At 49.3% G+C, this 16082-nt stretch overlaps 1 protein-coding gene across 3 annotated transcripts in view; it reads right to left on the bottom strand.

Moving 5' to 3' along the window:
* The window catches only part of LOC144942684 (monocarboxylate transporter 13-like), a 49597-nt gene extending 33564 nt beyond the window's left edge, over positions 1-16033 (bottom strand). Inside the window, exons 1-2 of one of the 3 annotated variants that reach the window (XM_078869505.1) lie at positions 15914-16033; positions 11298-11502 (exon numbers count right to left, since the gene is read on the bottom strand). In XM_078869505.1, coding sequence (XP_078725631.1) covers positions 11298-11496 — 199 coding nt within the window. In that variant the 5' untranslated portion in view covers positions 11497-11502; positions 15914-16033. Of the gene's footprint in view, positions 1-11297; positions 11503-15900 lie in introns of all 3 variants that reach the window. The other 2 variants (XM_078869507.1, XM_078869506.1) reach the window with 2 other exon arrangements.
* Positions 16034-16082: the final 49 nt, after the last annotated feature.

Raw genomic sequence — 16082 nt, 5'->3', positions numbered from 1 at the left:
CGTCATTTTGTCTTTCCATTTTCACCGATGACGTGACTGATGTTCAAAGTTAATGTATAAAGTGGTCATATGTGAATTCTAAACCGTTCATTTGTCACCGTCGAGAGTTGTTTGGGCACCCCAGTGTAGAGTGTCAAGTGTGACCTGCAACCATCTCAATCTTTCTGCCCCCTCTTCACTCTGAAGAGGCTGGGACCGAATTGTTGTTCGATATATTCCGTGATAAGGCATGATTACGGATGGATGTGGGCGAGTTCATATTTATCAACTAGCATCTTTGCCCGTCCTAGGACGGAAGCTGTCATATTTACGAAAAAATCGAGCAGAGTATAATTGTATCTTGCGTAAATGCAATGGCAGTGAATCTTGCACGAAACGAAGTCATCAAACACTACACTTCATGTCACTGTAGCACTGTATATAAATTAACCTTCAATTTGTTCCAATTCACTGCCTTGATACTTTAGTCTCTTCTGCTTTCGGTCGCTGGGGTTGAAATACATTGGAAATCGATACAATATCTGGAAAATCAGCGAGAAATGTCTATTTTACCATAATGTAGGAACATAAATTTGACTTATCTTTTGTAACGTCACGTACGGATGTAGCACTGTGCTGCGTATATTTATTGTTTAACGTCACTTTATGTAAAGAAACGGCAGCAAATAATTATTTATTTTATTACTTTCAATAAAGAAACGTCAAATTTCAAGCAAATTTGCGTAATTTTTTTTATTTCCCCTCAACCTGCGGGAGTGTCCACCCGCTCATGATTATTTTATTATTAATTACGGGGGGGGGGGGTGCGGCACGTGGAGTAACATCACGCGCATTGCACACATTTCTGGGCTATTATCGTAGTAATACTACAGATGGTTTATGTGCAATGAGCCAACTCAGAACTCCCTGTGCTAAACTACCGTTCAAGTGACGATGCGGTGCTCATACCCTCAGTACACCGCTGAACCAGTGGTGGAATTTGCACCCAGTCGACTGATCCACAAAGTGGTTCTTATTGTATTGACCCCAGATGGATGACGGGATCAGTGAAACCCCAACCAAGATTTTAACATGTGTAATGTGAGGATATATCCGGGTCGTTGACGGATCACAACTCGTCACGATGATTGGCTCTGCCGGTCCTGGTCCATAGCCAATGGGGGGAAGCCTAGGGGCGTGGCCCTGACGTAATGGAAAGGTGACAGCTGTAAGTAGAGGATTGGTTCTGCTGGCTTTAGCCACAGCCAATGGGGAGACGAGTCAGGGGCGTGGTCCCGGGAGCCTGCGGTGGAGTCTGGAAGATTCCATATAGGCTAACCAGGATTGGTGGAAACGTACCACGTGACCCGGGTATTAAATAGGGGTGGAGACGAATAACACGTGGTCAGAACTGGAACGAACGAAGGGAAGAGGCCACGCGAGAGCGGGGGTCCAGGCTGCCACGTGACTGCGCGCGTCTCTCTCTTTCTATCCCTCTCACGCTGTCTGTCAGCAGCGTGAAGGAGTGTTGTAATGAAAGACGAATAAAGACCGGATTCCAGAAGTCGCTTCAACGACCTTTATTACATTGGTGACAGAAGTGTCTCTTGAGACCGTTTGGACGATTCTTACAAAATGTCCAAGCACCTCAAGAAGAGAAACCCACCGGACCCTCCGTCGGAGGAAGAGGTTGAGGCGGACGAGGACGAGCTGGTGGGAGCTGCGGGTCCTCTAACTCCGTCTGCTGCTCTCCCCGACGCCGCTCATCGCCGACAGGCCGGCGAAACAACGTCTCTGGCTGCGGACGAGGGGTGGCGTCGGCTGGCGGAGCAGATAAAAACGCTCCATGCGATCCTGCTAAATCTTGTAACGGCGGTCGCGTCATCAGCGGCCCTCGGTCGGCCGCGTGGAATTCACCCAAGGGCCGATGATCAAGATTTTCAGCAGGAAACGACGTCCGCCATTACTCCTGCCGCGGAGGGAAAGGCCTCCATCTTGGGCGGAGCTGCTGCAACGGAGCCGCCGGACGCCATCTTGGGCGGGGCTGCTGCCACGCAGCAGCCCCGCCCAAGATGGCGTACTGCGCGGGGAGCGGGATTGGAGACGCTCGAGGCCTCGGACATTCACCGCGGCCATCACCTTCCTCAAATTAAAGAATTTGTCGCCGGGGGCGACTGGAGCGCGTTCACGTGGCGGTTCGAGTCAGCCTTTCGGTCGGTGTGATGGACGGAGGCAGAGGCGCTGGAGGCTCTGCCCATGCTGTTGGATGATGTCTCCTTGGCAGTCTTCCGATCCATCCCGGCAAGTAAGAAGAAGACACTGCGTGACGCTTTCACGAAAATGGCGGAGTTCTGCAGCGTCGTCGAGGAGCAGAAAAATCGCCCTTGGCTTACCGAGGGGCGCTGTTAGCGCTTGCCATGGCCGCCTACCCCGATTCGTCAGCCGATCTCCTGGATCCTCTCATCCTTTCCAAAATGATTGAGTTAGCCCAGGAACTTAACATCTCATTACCGGTGTGCGGCCACGAACCGCTTACGTCTCGATGGGCGGCGCGCTGCTTGGACGCCAAGTTCAACCTCAAACGCTGGGATCAGATGGCTGCATGGACGGGGGATTCTGAGATAGACGGGCCACCGTTGGGGTGGTCTCCATGTCGGGTCGTCCACGGCTCCAACGACTCCAGCGATGACGAGGTGATGGCTGCTGTTCCTCGCTGGGTCCCGAAACGCCGGCCACGCGAGCAGCGTGATGGGGCCGGACGACCACGAGCGGGGACCGGGGCGAACGACCGCCAGGCAGCGGCGGCCACGTGTTTTAAGTGTGGCCGACGAGGCCATTTCGTCCGGGATTGCCGCTGCTGACTACAACCTCCTCAGCTCCCGTCGGGCCGGACGCGGATCCACGGCACCCTCGGGCAAGTCGGCACATATCGGACACCCGGCAAGGCTTGACACATCACCCATCCACTTGCACACATGTTTGCACTCCGGAAGGGAATTGTGGGTCACCTGTGTCGATGCCGCACTCGGTTACACAATACACAATGAAAGAAATTGGCCCATAGAGTGGTGGCAGCCGTATTTTGGTGGACACAGGCGCGTCTGCTACCATAATTTCCGATGCTATTTTTCATCTTCTGTCCATTCCTACGTCGCGGATCCGACCGGCTAACGATGCGTGCGTTGCTGCAAATGTTCATTGGCCGTCCCATGCCTATTGGGCACCGATTTCTTTCGCCACATGCCCGTTAAAATACTCGTCGACCAAGGTTGCTTGGAAATGCCAGGGGGCCGTAGAATGTCGTTCCTGTCGTCCCTGCTGGGCCGTTCGCCCCCAGGAAATGCTGTTAACACGATTGTTGCTGTCACGGAAGAAGTACCATCAGGCTCACAAATGCTTATTCCGCTGCATTACCGGAAGCGATTGGAAGCTGCGGACGGTGCGACAGGTGTGCTGTTGTCCCCGTCGAATTCTGTGGCAAAATCCTTTTCCCTAGTGGTGGCTCAAACTATCGTTCGGCCTGGTCAGGCCCCGTTTATACAGTGTTAAATGGGGGCCCGGACCAGGCCATCGTCCCGGCTGGCTCGGTGTTGGCTCACGCCACTACCGATTTCACCAGCTTTGAGGGTGAACAACCCACAAAAATGGCCGCTGGCGGGCCACGATCAGATCGTTCGGACGATCGATGGATCGGAGATTTGTGCGGGGAAAATACGTCTTTGTCAGCCACGCAGCGGAGCGCCTTGCATTCATTATTGTCGGAGTACGCTGACGTTTTCAGTGAAAACGATTTGGATTTGGGCCATACCTCGCTCTTGTCGCACCATAGAAAGGGAACACGTGCGTGGCGCGGTGGACGACATGTTGGCGGCCAATATAATTTCGCCGTCAAACAGTCCTTGGGGCGCGACGATGGTGCTGGTTAAGAAAAAGGATCTTGGGACGAGATTTTGTGTAGACTTCCGCCGATTGAATAAGATATCCGTGGCGGACGCATACCCCTTGCCACGGATGGACGACTCGTTGGACGCTTTGTCAGGTGCAAATTTTTTCTCTACCCTCGACCTGTCGTCTGGGTTTTGGCAGCTTCCCCTCGATGACGCGTCCAGACCGAAAACGGCGTTCCGCACGCCACAAGGCCTCTTTGAGTTTAACCGCCTACCTATGGGCTTGAATGCAGCACCAGCGACGTTCTAACGCCTGATGGAACTGGTGCTAGCGGGGCTGCAGTGGGGAAACGTGCCTCATATATTTGGACGATATCATCGTATTCAGCCGCACCTTCGAAGAACACCTCCAACGACTGAAGACTGTCTTTAAGAGGATGCGCTCGGCTGACCTAAAATTTTAACCAAAAAAGTGCCACCTTTTGCAACGATCCATCCGCTACTTGGGACACATCGTCAGCTCTGACGGTGTGTCCACGGACCCTCAGAAAACGGCCTGTGTCCGAGAGTGGCCCACGCCCACTTCGGTGGGCGACGTACGGCGGTTTATAGGGTTCGCATCCTACTATCGCCGATTTGTTAAGAATTTTGCGACGCTGGCTAAGCCGCTGCATGTTCTGATGGAGAAAAATCAGAGATTTAAATGGGGCCCAGAAGAGCAGCGCTCTTTTCAATCTCTCCGGGATCACCTGGCCACCGCTCCGACGCTCGACTACCCAGACTTTTCCTAGCCGTTCATCCTTGACACGGATGCTAGCGATATCGGCATAAGAGCCGTTTTGTTGCAACGGAAAGACAGGGTCGAGCGAGTGGTGGCATACGGCAGCAGGGTTCTGTCCCCTGCCGAGACGCGATATTGCGTGACGCGACGGGAACTGCTAGCAATCGTACATTTTGTTCGCCAGTACCGGCCGTACCTGTATGGAAGGAAATTCCTCGTGCACACTAACCACGCTGCCTTGCAATATTCTTTGAAACTGGAACAACCGTCCGGTCAATTGGCTTGGTGGTTGGAATCATTACAGGAGTTTTCCTTCAATATCGCGTACCGCAAGGGTACTCGCCATGGCAACACAGACACTCTCGCTAGGTTGCCCCCGACTCCTCCCTGCGCCTGTCTGACGGGTACGCACCGCTGTGCGGCACTGCCTACCTCGCCCTGTCCGGTCATGGGGGCGATGTCGAACAATAAAGGCCAGGATGTACCCGTTGGCACCGACGATACGCTGCATTTGCCACACTCGGTGTGGCTACGCGAGCAGGAGGCTGATGCCTCTCTGGCTCCGCTGCGGAAGCTGATCGGGAAACCGAGATCTCATTTGACGGGATGGAAATGGCAGTTGTTTCGGGGCCAGGCGGGATTACTGATGTGTACGGATAAATTGTCTGATCGTTCACGCCTGGTTGTGTCGACATCCCTTCGCCACAATCTGGTCCGCGCTCTGCACGCCGACAAGCTGATTGATGCACCTCGGCGTGCAGAAAACATTGGCTGCGATGCAGCAAGATTTATTTTGGCCCGGCATGACAGCAGATGTCACTAACTTTATCCGGTCATGCCATGATTGTGCAAAGCGGAAACCGCCTCGTCAAAATTATATCCCGCCCCTACATTCGATCGAGGTATCCCGTATTAATGAGCTGGTTGCTCTGGATATCCTGGGCCCGTTACCTCCATCGGCTAGGGGAAATAAATACCTTTTGGTTGGGGTCGAATATTTTTCTCACTGGCCTATGGCCTGGCCTTTGCCTGACCAAACGGCCTCATCCATCACCGAGGCTTTCTTGAATGGATACGTCATGGATAAAGGAGCACCCGAAGGGCTGCTCACAGATCAAAGACGTAACTTCTCCAAATTGCTCAAAGACGTGTGCTCTGCTTTGGGTACAAAGAAAATTCGCACTTCCCCTTACCATCCGCAAACGGATGGCATGGTGGTACGATTTAACCGCACCCTTTCGGCCATGCTTTGTCACACGGTGAGTAAAAAACAAACCGATTGGGACTTCCACATACCGGGCATCCTGGCGGCATACCGCATGGTTCCGCACGTGTCCACAGGATATTCACCATTTTTCCTGATGTATGGCCGTGAGAATGTACCCCCGATTGATGTGCAACTTGGTGCAGCGGGGAAACAACCGTCCCCGTCCTTGCCTGACCACGTGCGGGACTCGCTTAAAAGGGTTACGGAGGCGCGAGAGGCCGCCAGATGTGCGACGGCCCGTACGCAGGCAAGGAACGAGATGTATGCGCGTCGATCGCGAACTGACATGCCTTGGTCGGTGGGCAATATGCCATGGCTCCATTGCCCTCAGGTGCCAGTGGGTACGTCCCCTAAACTGCACAAGCCTTGGCGGGGGCCTGTGAGGCTGGGGGACATTCGGAATCCCCAGAGTGTTCACATCCAGTACGGCCAACGTCGTTGGTATGTCCATTCGTCACGGCTCAAGCCATACGTTGACCCGCGTGCTGGCCCTTCATCTCCACTTGTTGACCTGCCGGGGTCTGGCGTGCCGAATGTGCCACTTGCCTCGCCGATTGATCCCCAGCGGGGCTGTGTTATACCCCCTGCAGATGACCAGGTTTTGAAGGACGACGAGACCCCGGACGTTCCACCTCCAACGGGGCCTGTCCCAGATACAACGGAAACCGAAAATGCTTCTTCTTCTCCACGGCAACCACCTCCTGCTGAACAGTCGACGAGGCAACTACGAACGAAACGAAGAGAGGGTCCGGCGTCGCGTACGCGGTCGAAGTCTCTCCCATTTCGCTAATATTGCTTGCCTTGCTACTGCGCTACAGGGGCGCCCTAATGTATGTCTGTTGTTTTAATGTTTTAAAATCCCCCTTACCTTGTTAATGCGTCTTAGACGCCCTAATATTTATTCAAAGGGATTCGGCCTGTCACCCCTTTTCCCAGCCGAGACGGCTGACTTTTTACACCGGGGGGGGGGGGGGGGGGGTGAGTTGTGATCCGATGGATCACAACTCGTCACGATGATTGGCTCTGCCGGTCCTAGTCCATAGCCAATGGGGGGAAGTCTAGGTGCGTGGGCCTGATGTAATGGAAAGGTGACAGCTGTAAGTAGAGGATTGGTTCTGCTGGCTTTAGCCACAGCCAATGGGGAGACGAGTCAGGGGCGTCGTTCCGGGAGCCTACGGTGGAGTCTGGAAGATTCCATAGAGGCTAAGCAGGATTGGTGGAAACGTACCACGTGACCCGGGTATTAAATAGGGGTGGAGACGAACAACACGTGGTCAGAACTGGAACGAACGAAGGGAAGAGGCCACGCGAGAGCGGGGGTCCAGGCTGCCACGTGGCTGCGCGCGTCTCTCTCTTTCTATCCCTCTCACGCTGTCTGTCAGCAGCGTGAAGGAGTGTTGCAATGAAAGACGAATAAAGACCTGATTCCAGAAGTCGCTTCAACGACCTTTATTACACATGCAAACTTCATATTACAAGCCACTCTCTCAACCACTGGGAAACCTGGCCAGTTAGCGTCTGCCCTTGGGGGAGGATTTGTTGCGAACAGGCTCTACGTTAATGCAGTTTCTTTGGTTTGCCTGTGCTCATAGACTAATGAGCATGCCAATAACAGCATCGTAAGAAAGCACCCTAACACCCTCAACATGAGTCAAAGAAAGCACGCACAGTTCTGCAGCGACAGCAGTCACGACTGAACATGTATTAAGTCACACATTCAGTGCACAAAATATGCTGAACGCTGTGATCTACTGTGTGACATTGTAGATACACGTTCAAAATAAATGTTGATAAGAACTAAAGGTCACCACACGATCATGTGTCACGATACAATACAACTAGTTCATCTGTAGCCGCATTTCCAGCGTAAAATGTGTTGTTGCCTACGTACTTGATACTCTGCTTTCATTTACTTAAATCACAGGGGAAGTTCACGGTTGATACACTCTTCCTCTGTATGTAGTACAGTAAGTCCTCATTTGACGCAGTCGATGCATCCCTGAAAAGTGCATTTCCCAATGGAAGAACCACGTTATAGCAAAATGTGTTGTCAACACGCGCTAAACGAGGACTTACCATATATGTTGAATTGTACATTTTTTAAAGTCGTGATTTTTTTTTTGCTTATTTTGGCTTTTTTTTCATGCCCCACCCCTTCCGACTTAGGCCCCGCATCTTAGTACGGTGCAAAAGATGTTCAACATACATCCATACAAATGGGTAAGGTTTAGGACTGTGACTCGTGCAGCTACTATAGCTACATTGGGTACGCTGAAAGAAAGTGGCAGGCCCACACCTACCGTTTACCGCAGCCTTCGCTCGGAATCTGCCTCAGTAGCGTATTATTACAAATCAGTCGAAAACTCCATAAAAAACTAACTTGCATAGCCACAATCGCCATCCTGAAAGGAAACACTGATCCGATCTCTGACCTCCATGAATAGGTATGCTGCGCACTTCTGAGGTCTTGGGGGATGGAAAACCCCTCAGATCAGATAACATCATGGGCCAAGGTGGGGTTTACCCTTTTAGGGCTGCGATGCCTCAAATATTTGAGAAAGTAGGCACCCCCTGTGAGTGGGTGGCTCACATAACATATGTTGTGGAAGCATAGAAAGGTGATCCAGAGCTTGAGACCAGTTAAAGCACCGGGCAGAGACGACCTCTCAAGCAAACTGCTAAGGGAGGGTGGCATGTGTGTTTAGGCTGTCCTATATGACATCATTACCATTGTCTGGACCATAGGATGGGTACCGCAGAATTGGAAGAATACCCTGGTGGCCCCCATATTTAAGGTGGAGCGCACTGATTTTGACAACTTTCAGGGCATCTCCCTCCTCAGAGTACCAGGAAAGGTCCTGGCAAGTATTATTCCATATCGCCTCCCCAGGCACACTGAGGAGAGGCTTGTGGAATACCAATGTGGATTCAGACTGGGACAGCCCTGCATGGACGTCATGTTCTCTGTCTTCGTGCTACAGCAGAGGTGTCGGGAATTTAAACAGGACTGACATCTCTGCTTTATTGACTTGGTCAAGGCTAGGGCTCTGGGTTATTCGTGATGCTTTCAGGAGTCCCTGATCCTCTGCTTTCAATCATTGAGGACCTTCATTAATGGTGGGCAGGCCCAGGCAAAGCTGCATGACAAGGAATTGTAACCATTTCCTATTCACCTTGGGGGTGCGAGAGGGATGTCTTCTGGCCCCTGCTTCTCAAAATGTTTCAATCCACGGCTCAAACATTGGAGCTTGCTCGATCTTCACTGTGGGCCTTTCATCCAGTAGCGGATTGATCATTCATAATTATGTGAGCGCCGCTTTCTCAAGTGATACACTGCTACGGATGGAAACACGGAATTTCCACAACCTCGTGTATCAATCTCCCATCGATCACCAGGCCTCGCCCTGACTCAATTGGACGGCAGACGCGTGAGGCTCGGATTTAAGTACACACCTGGGGGGGCACCAAACTCAGCCAATTACCTAAAGGGGGGGGGGGGAGTTGTGTAATTTTGTGCATCAGACGATGCGCTTGTCTGTGAGTTTAAATGGTAATTGTCTGGATGGCCTTCTGTTCATCTGTGTTATTGGAATTACTGTATCTGTCTACTGTGTTTATCAAATGTCTTGTGTCTTTGTTTTACTTCGACGTCTGTGTGCCTCTCAATCAATTATAAACATCCCGGCACACCTGCTGGGACTTTACCGCCAAGGCACACCCGATGCGAAGCACTGATTTAATCACGTCGTCGTGATTCAGCCCTGCAGGGCGGCGTGACCGCGACGAAGCCATACGCATGGCTTCAAGAGAAAACGATGTCATGCGGAATGGGATCAATGGTAACAATAAAACACGAGTCAGTCTTGCTTTGTATTGAACGTTATTCTTCTTAATTTGGTCAGAATGTAAATTTGGAAAGGTGAAAATTTTGGGGGAATGTCCTCACCAAGAGACATATTTTTGTCTTCATTGAAAGCTTTCATGACTGCAGGAATTCATACTCTTTGGGTCTTTCGGTAAAGTCATGTAGATTGAAAAATAATAAATCACAACGTTTCGATCACAACACAGGCAATCATCTTCAGGTGAGAGAGAGAAAGCTACTGATATAAGGGGTTGCATCACTAGGGTGGATGTCTATGTATTGACAGGCTGGATGTCCTACTCGATCTGCCACCGAAGCATCAACATGCTAATCTCTCACAATACAATGGCTACTTCCACAGCCTCAGGCAGACCATCTCTAGTCCCGCCCTCTTACCCTGAGGGGACTCCCATCTCAGGCCTATATAAGACCTTGTTTCAGTAGCTTTCTCTCTCTCACCTGAAGACGATTGCCTGTGTTGCGATCTATTATTTTTCTATCTACGGGACTTTACCAAAAGACCCAGAGTATTTTTGTCTTCGTTATTTTTCATATGATAAACCGTGTGCGAGATTCAGAACATGATGGACGGACTCCTGTGCATTTTTTATGGATTTTCTCTGCATTATTTTCGTACTTTTCTGTACAATATTAACAGCATGTACTTGGTAGCTCTTCGACTTTAGTTCACTTAACATGATCCTGCCATAGGTCTTCTAACCATTGCCACTTTATAAGGAATAACGCTTTTTATAACACACATATTGACAGTTGTATACTGAAAAATATAGAATTTAAATTATTCCTAAAATAAATACTTTGCATAATTACAATGCCATCAAATTGCTCCAAAAATATTTTGCAAAACAATAATAAAAATGGATAATAGGTATTTATTAGATTTGTAATTATTGTGCTTGTTTTTTTTGTCTGAAACGAAAATATTTTCTAATGTAAAACGAGCAACAGATAATTATGAGATGACAATGTTTTTCAAAATGAATGATACAATTAGTGCGTATCGTAGTGTCAGCATATCGCGACGACCCTGGTAGGAATGCGTCAATCTGATCTCAGCCACGGATCAGTCACTACGCTGAAGTCAAAGTGGTAAAGAAGCAATTGCTCTCTCACGTCACTAATGGAGGAAGGGCATCCACGACAGTGAACTCTCGAGGGCGTTTGGTCTTCTGTTCCATGCTGACCAGACGCATTGGAAGAGGTAGGTATACCCACACTTTAGCCCAACATACGACCTGCCAATTGACTGTGGCGTACCCATTGATACTGCTGGGTGGACAGAGGCGGGGAAGATTTAATACACTGCACCATTGCTTTCAACTGCCACGCCGAGATGAAACCAAATCGGCGACCTGTGGACTGCAAGTCCAGTGTGTTAAACCTCACGGCAGCAGACGTTAATAATTCCTTGATGCTCTGTAACGCATTGCTTATCAACAGCTCGGCATCCGTGTGATGCAGTTGCAATATGTATTTAAATGCCAAGAGAGAACTAACTTGCGAACTGATGCACACAGAGGGCAATGGATGTGATCCATGAGATGGCCGTGGAGGATTCTTGAAAGTATTCTGTGAATTCTATGAAAAAGACTCCGACAGAGCGCACCACGCCAAACACCAGGGACACCTGAACGAAAGCGGCCAGGACAATGAGCCAGCCCCAGCCTCCATCTGGCGCTTGCTGGCACGTCTCCATCACCACCTGCAGAAAACGCAGAGCACAAACCACAGTCTGAAGTGGAATCATTACATAACGAAAGTAAAAAAATGACAATGCATAATGTCTAGACGACATTATTCATTGTCAATTTTTTATACGACATTATTGTCCTTTTATAAGTATCAAATGGTGGCTTCCCACCCAAATGAGCATTGAGACAGTGCTCATCTCCTGGTCCACAGCTCGAAGCCAGAGTTGAAATTTTCACATCTTTTGGGCAAAGGTGTGTTTCTTCACCAGACACGCTTGCAATATGCGGCATGTGAATACAAAGGGAATCCATTACTGCTATGCAAACCCTAGCTCAAGGAATATGTTGCAGAATGCTTAGTTGTATCAATAAAGGGATGTCTTTCACGTAAAGTTTTCAAAGCTGAAGCAGTAACTGAGAGACTTTACACAGCAGACAAGCACACTTGATGGTCAGGTAACAAGTAAACACACTGCCAATGCAGAGGCTGGTCTATGAATTGTTTTTCTTCTGATTAATGATTGCAAACGCCTTGTAGTTGCAGAATGTGGCAGCCAGGGTCACTCACTTGTACCCCAATGTGAAGATGAATCTCTCCTGTTCTTTAACCAATACGATGACTTCCTGTCCCTAAACGAATGAAATATAAGATAATCTTTTTCTTGTTTAAGGCCTTACGACGGCTGGCTCCATTTTATATCGAGCTAATTCAAGCTTATGCCCCTTAAAAGACATTAAGAAACGCGCCTAAGAAGTGCACATTATCAATATTATTGTACTTGCTAATGACAGTCTGCACCAGACAGCGTAATAACGTGATTAGGAGGTTACAGGACCTTATCTTGCACGGCACCAAATCCTGGAATGGCCTCATCACAAATCTTAACAGTGTCCACATTAACCTTCTGTAGCCGCGCGTGTTCAACTTAGTGCAGCAGAATCACCTCTACCACTGTTACTATGAATGCCATAACCAAGCTCCGTTATGGCTGAGGCTGTACACACGGCTTGTCGACACACGTATTGTCGACACACGTCTGTAATATTATTTGTTGATACTTGTTGATATGTGTGTATGCACCGTTTATTGTTGATCCTGTTTGAAGCGAGGGACTGGGTTTCTGGCTTGGGTTTCGTGTAAATAATGTTTTTGCTCCGGTTTGTTTGCACGTTCCCTCCACCCTGCAATGTCCTGTAACTGTTGCCATTGAATACTGTTTTGGGCTGGGGTCCACGAGTCTCTGTGTAACTCTATGGACATTTTTATAACTCTGTGTAACTGCAATTTTCTGTAACTGCCGCCACTGTCGACGCTCTTGGGCTGCGGTAGTCCTTGGAACAAAATTGCTTCGCCCAATGGAGCTTTGTCAGCTGAAATGACTCTTGAGTCTGAGGTGGCTCAGCGGTGGAGCACGGGGAAGTCAACAGGGGTTGTCCTATGGGTAGACTCGCCTCTGCCATAGGAATGTGGAATGTCCCAACTGGCTCTCGGCTGTCAATATAAGATGAGCACTGCCTCATAGAGCCACTGCCCACATAGTTGCAAAGATTATAGTGGTATCATCATACATGGCAGCAGCATCAGCAGCATTATAAGCAGCAAGTAACATCAGGAGCTGAAAGCACTATCAATTATCATGGGCGTAATATATATAATTAGCATCACAATCAGGATGCAGCAAGGTCTGCTAGAATAAAAAGTTTAATAATTTCGTTTATTTATGGGTGGTGACCAAGCTAAGCGGTACGGCGTTCCGCAAATGTTGAAAAGGTTTGCAGTCCGAATCTGGTATGCCGCCCTGGTTATTACTACGGGTGTCTTAACGGTTGCAATATAGGCACGGATTGCTGCACAGTGGACAATACAGATCCCCTGACATCATTCGAAACATCGGCGTTAACGGTCCAAATTCGCCAAATTACAAAATGTACTCAAGTAGATTACTGTATTACTGGTAGGAACGAAGTGAACCGTCCGTCCGCCCGTCCGTGTAGCAACATCGCCCCCTACTGCAAACACTTGGCAGGACCCTACAAAAACCTTTAGACTCAGTGACGCTTTCCTGGCTAAACAAGTGTAACATTCCCTTATAATTCCCTGAGATAGCTTTTAATTAAAACATTTAAATTAAAAATTAACTCACAGCGGCCTAAAGCCTACAGCTAGGCCTAAAGCCTAGTAATTCCCTGAGAAAGCTTTTAATTAAAACATTTAAATTACAAATTAACTCACAGCGGCCTAAAGCCTACAGCTAGGCCTAAAGCCTAGAAGTAGGCAGAGGTGGGACAAAGTCATTGTTATGCAAGTCCAAGTCGAGTCGCAAGTCATCAAATTCATGACTCGAGTCTGACTCGAGTCCAAGTCACATGACTCGAGTCCACATCTCATAGGTGGGACAAAGTCATTGTTATGCAAGTCCAAGTCGAGTCGCAAGTCATCAAATTCATGACTCGAGTCTGACTCGAGTCCAAGTCACATGACTCGAGTCCACACCTCTGGAAGTAGGCCTCAAACTCTCCCTTCGTATCATACCCCCGCGTGTGTGAAAGGGAGTTAATGTTTAACAATGTTACATTCCCTGATGTTTTTAAATAGAAACATTTAAATTTAAAGCTTTTACATAATGTAAACATTTAAATTAAAAATTAACTCACAGCGGCCTAAAGCCTACAGCTAGGCCTAAAGCCTAGAACTAGGCCTCAAACTCTCCCTTCGTATCGTACCCCCGCGTGTGTGAAAGGGAGTTAATGTTTAACAACGTTACATTCCCTGATGTTTTTAAATAGAAACATTTAAATTTAAAGCTTTTACATTAATAATTACAACATTTAAATTAAAAATTAACTCACAGCGGCCTAAAGCCTACAGCTAGGCCTAAAGCCTAGAACTAGGCCTCAAACTCTCCCTTCATATCGTACCCCCGCGTGTGTGAAAGGAAGTTAATGTTTAACAATGTTACATTCCCTGATGCTTTTAAATAGAAACATTTACATTTAAAGCTTTTACATAAATAATTAAAACATTCTAATTAAAAATTAACTCACAGCGGCCTAAAGCCTAGAACTAGGCCTCAAACTCTCCCTTCGTATCGTCCGATTAGGTGTAGCAACATCGCCCCCTACTGCAAACACTTGGCAGGACCCTACAAAAACCTTTAGACTCAGTGGGGCTTTCCTGGCTAAACAAGTGTAATAATACATTATGTTTATATTCTTTGGTTATTCGTTCCTACCAGCCCACCCCGCAGGTCCTGTTAAGTAGCAGTAGAATTCTCAAAATCATCATGGGCAGCAACACTGTCATTAAGTCATCATAGGCAGCTGCGGCGACAGCAGTGTCCGCTGTGAAAGCGATGCAAGCCTGTGAGCCAGCGCTTCGGAGACAGGTTTTGTTCTGCGAGCTGTGAAGCTATCAGGAGATTTCAGGACAATGTGGAGCTTCGCGTGTGGTCTCTTCTCACGTATAGCCTCGGGTTTACCAGCCAGTAATGCTCACACAAGGTCGCACTCATTACGCACAAAGTGTATGCCACAATGAACCACAATACCTCGCTGCAGATCTCGGCAACGAGCATAAACCATCACGCGAGTTCCGGTCATCCTCGCAGCAGCTTCTGGCTAAGCCATCGCACGCTTTCAGATGACTTATGTGGTAGTCTGGAATGCTCCTCCGATATTAGGAAGCCACTTCAGCTATGTACTTTTAAATCTCTACGGGAAACTAATTTCTTGAGAACTGCTTTTTTGTGTTTAGTTTGTTGTCCTTCCCCCGCACCTCCGATTGGCAGTGTGGCTACGTACGGTGCGAAAGAAGTTCAACATACCCTACGCGCCGCACGCTTCCCAGTGGTCAATTAAGCGCCCTACAATAAACCGTGACACATTTGGTGTATGACGATCAACACGCTTGGACCTTTGCCATCCGGAGGTCGCCGGTTCGCTTAAATCTCGCGGCGCGGCCGTGGTGGAACACTGGCGGTGGTGCTGGTTGAGCCCAGCCCGCCCACCCGCCCCCAGCAGCCGTGCGGGTCGGGGCAGCGTCTTCTGACAAGCGTCGGGACGCGGTACCGCCTGGAGGGGCTCTTGGGCAGGGGCTAAACCCCCACGCGCCTTCCTTCTCGCGTCGCCTACGGCTTATGTAAGTATACTGTACGCAACGTGTTATTCATTGTCGCGTATACAGGGCGCGTGTCATCCGGATCGGGTTCGGATACCGTGCCGATTAACTTTCCCGTCATCACAGTCAACAGCCACGCTCTATCTACTGCTGGTTGAAGGCTTCTCGCATTGAAACAAGTCGCAAAAAATAAAACCCACGCCCGGCCACGAGAGGCTTGACCGCATTAGCCGACAAGCCGACAGAGAGAGCAAGACATCCCCCCTAACCCGCCATGACCCCGTGTCGTGACCTCCTTTACTCACGGCGACCTTCTCCAGCTGCTGCTGCTCGCCTCGCCCTGCAGAAGCCGCTCGCTGCGTTAATGACGGCAGGAGGGGGGAGGAGCGCGACCCCCACGTGGACCTTCACCGGCACGAGTCGCGGGATTCCCCCCCCCTCTCCAGGGAGTGAGGGGCGGGGCTCTCCCTCCTC

The sequence above is a fragment of the Lampetra fluviatilis genome, chromosome 28 (assembly GCF_964198595.1).
Source record: "Lampetra fluviatilis chromosome 28, kcLamFluv1.1, whole genome shotgun sequence".
NCBI classification, from domain to species: Eukaryota; Metazoa; Chordata; class Hyperoartia; order Petromyzontiformes; family Petromyzontidae; genus Lampetra; species Lampetra fluviatilis.
The sequence above is the reverse complement of the archived record's forward strand: the minus strand, read 5'-3'. Positions and strand labels throughout refer to the sequence as shown.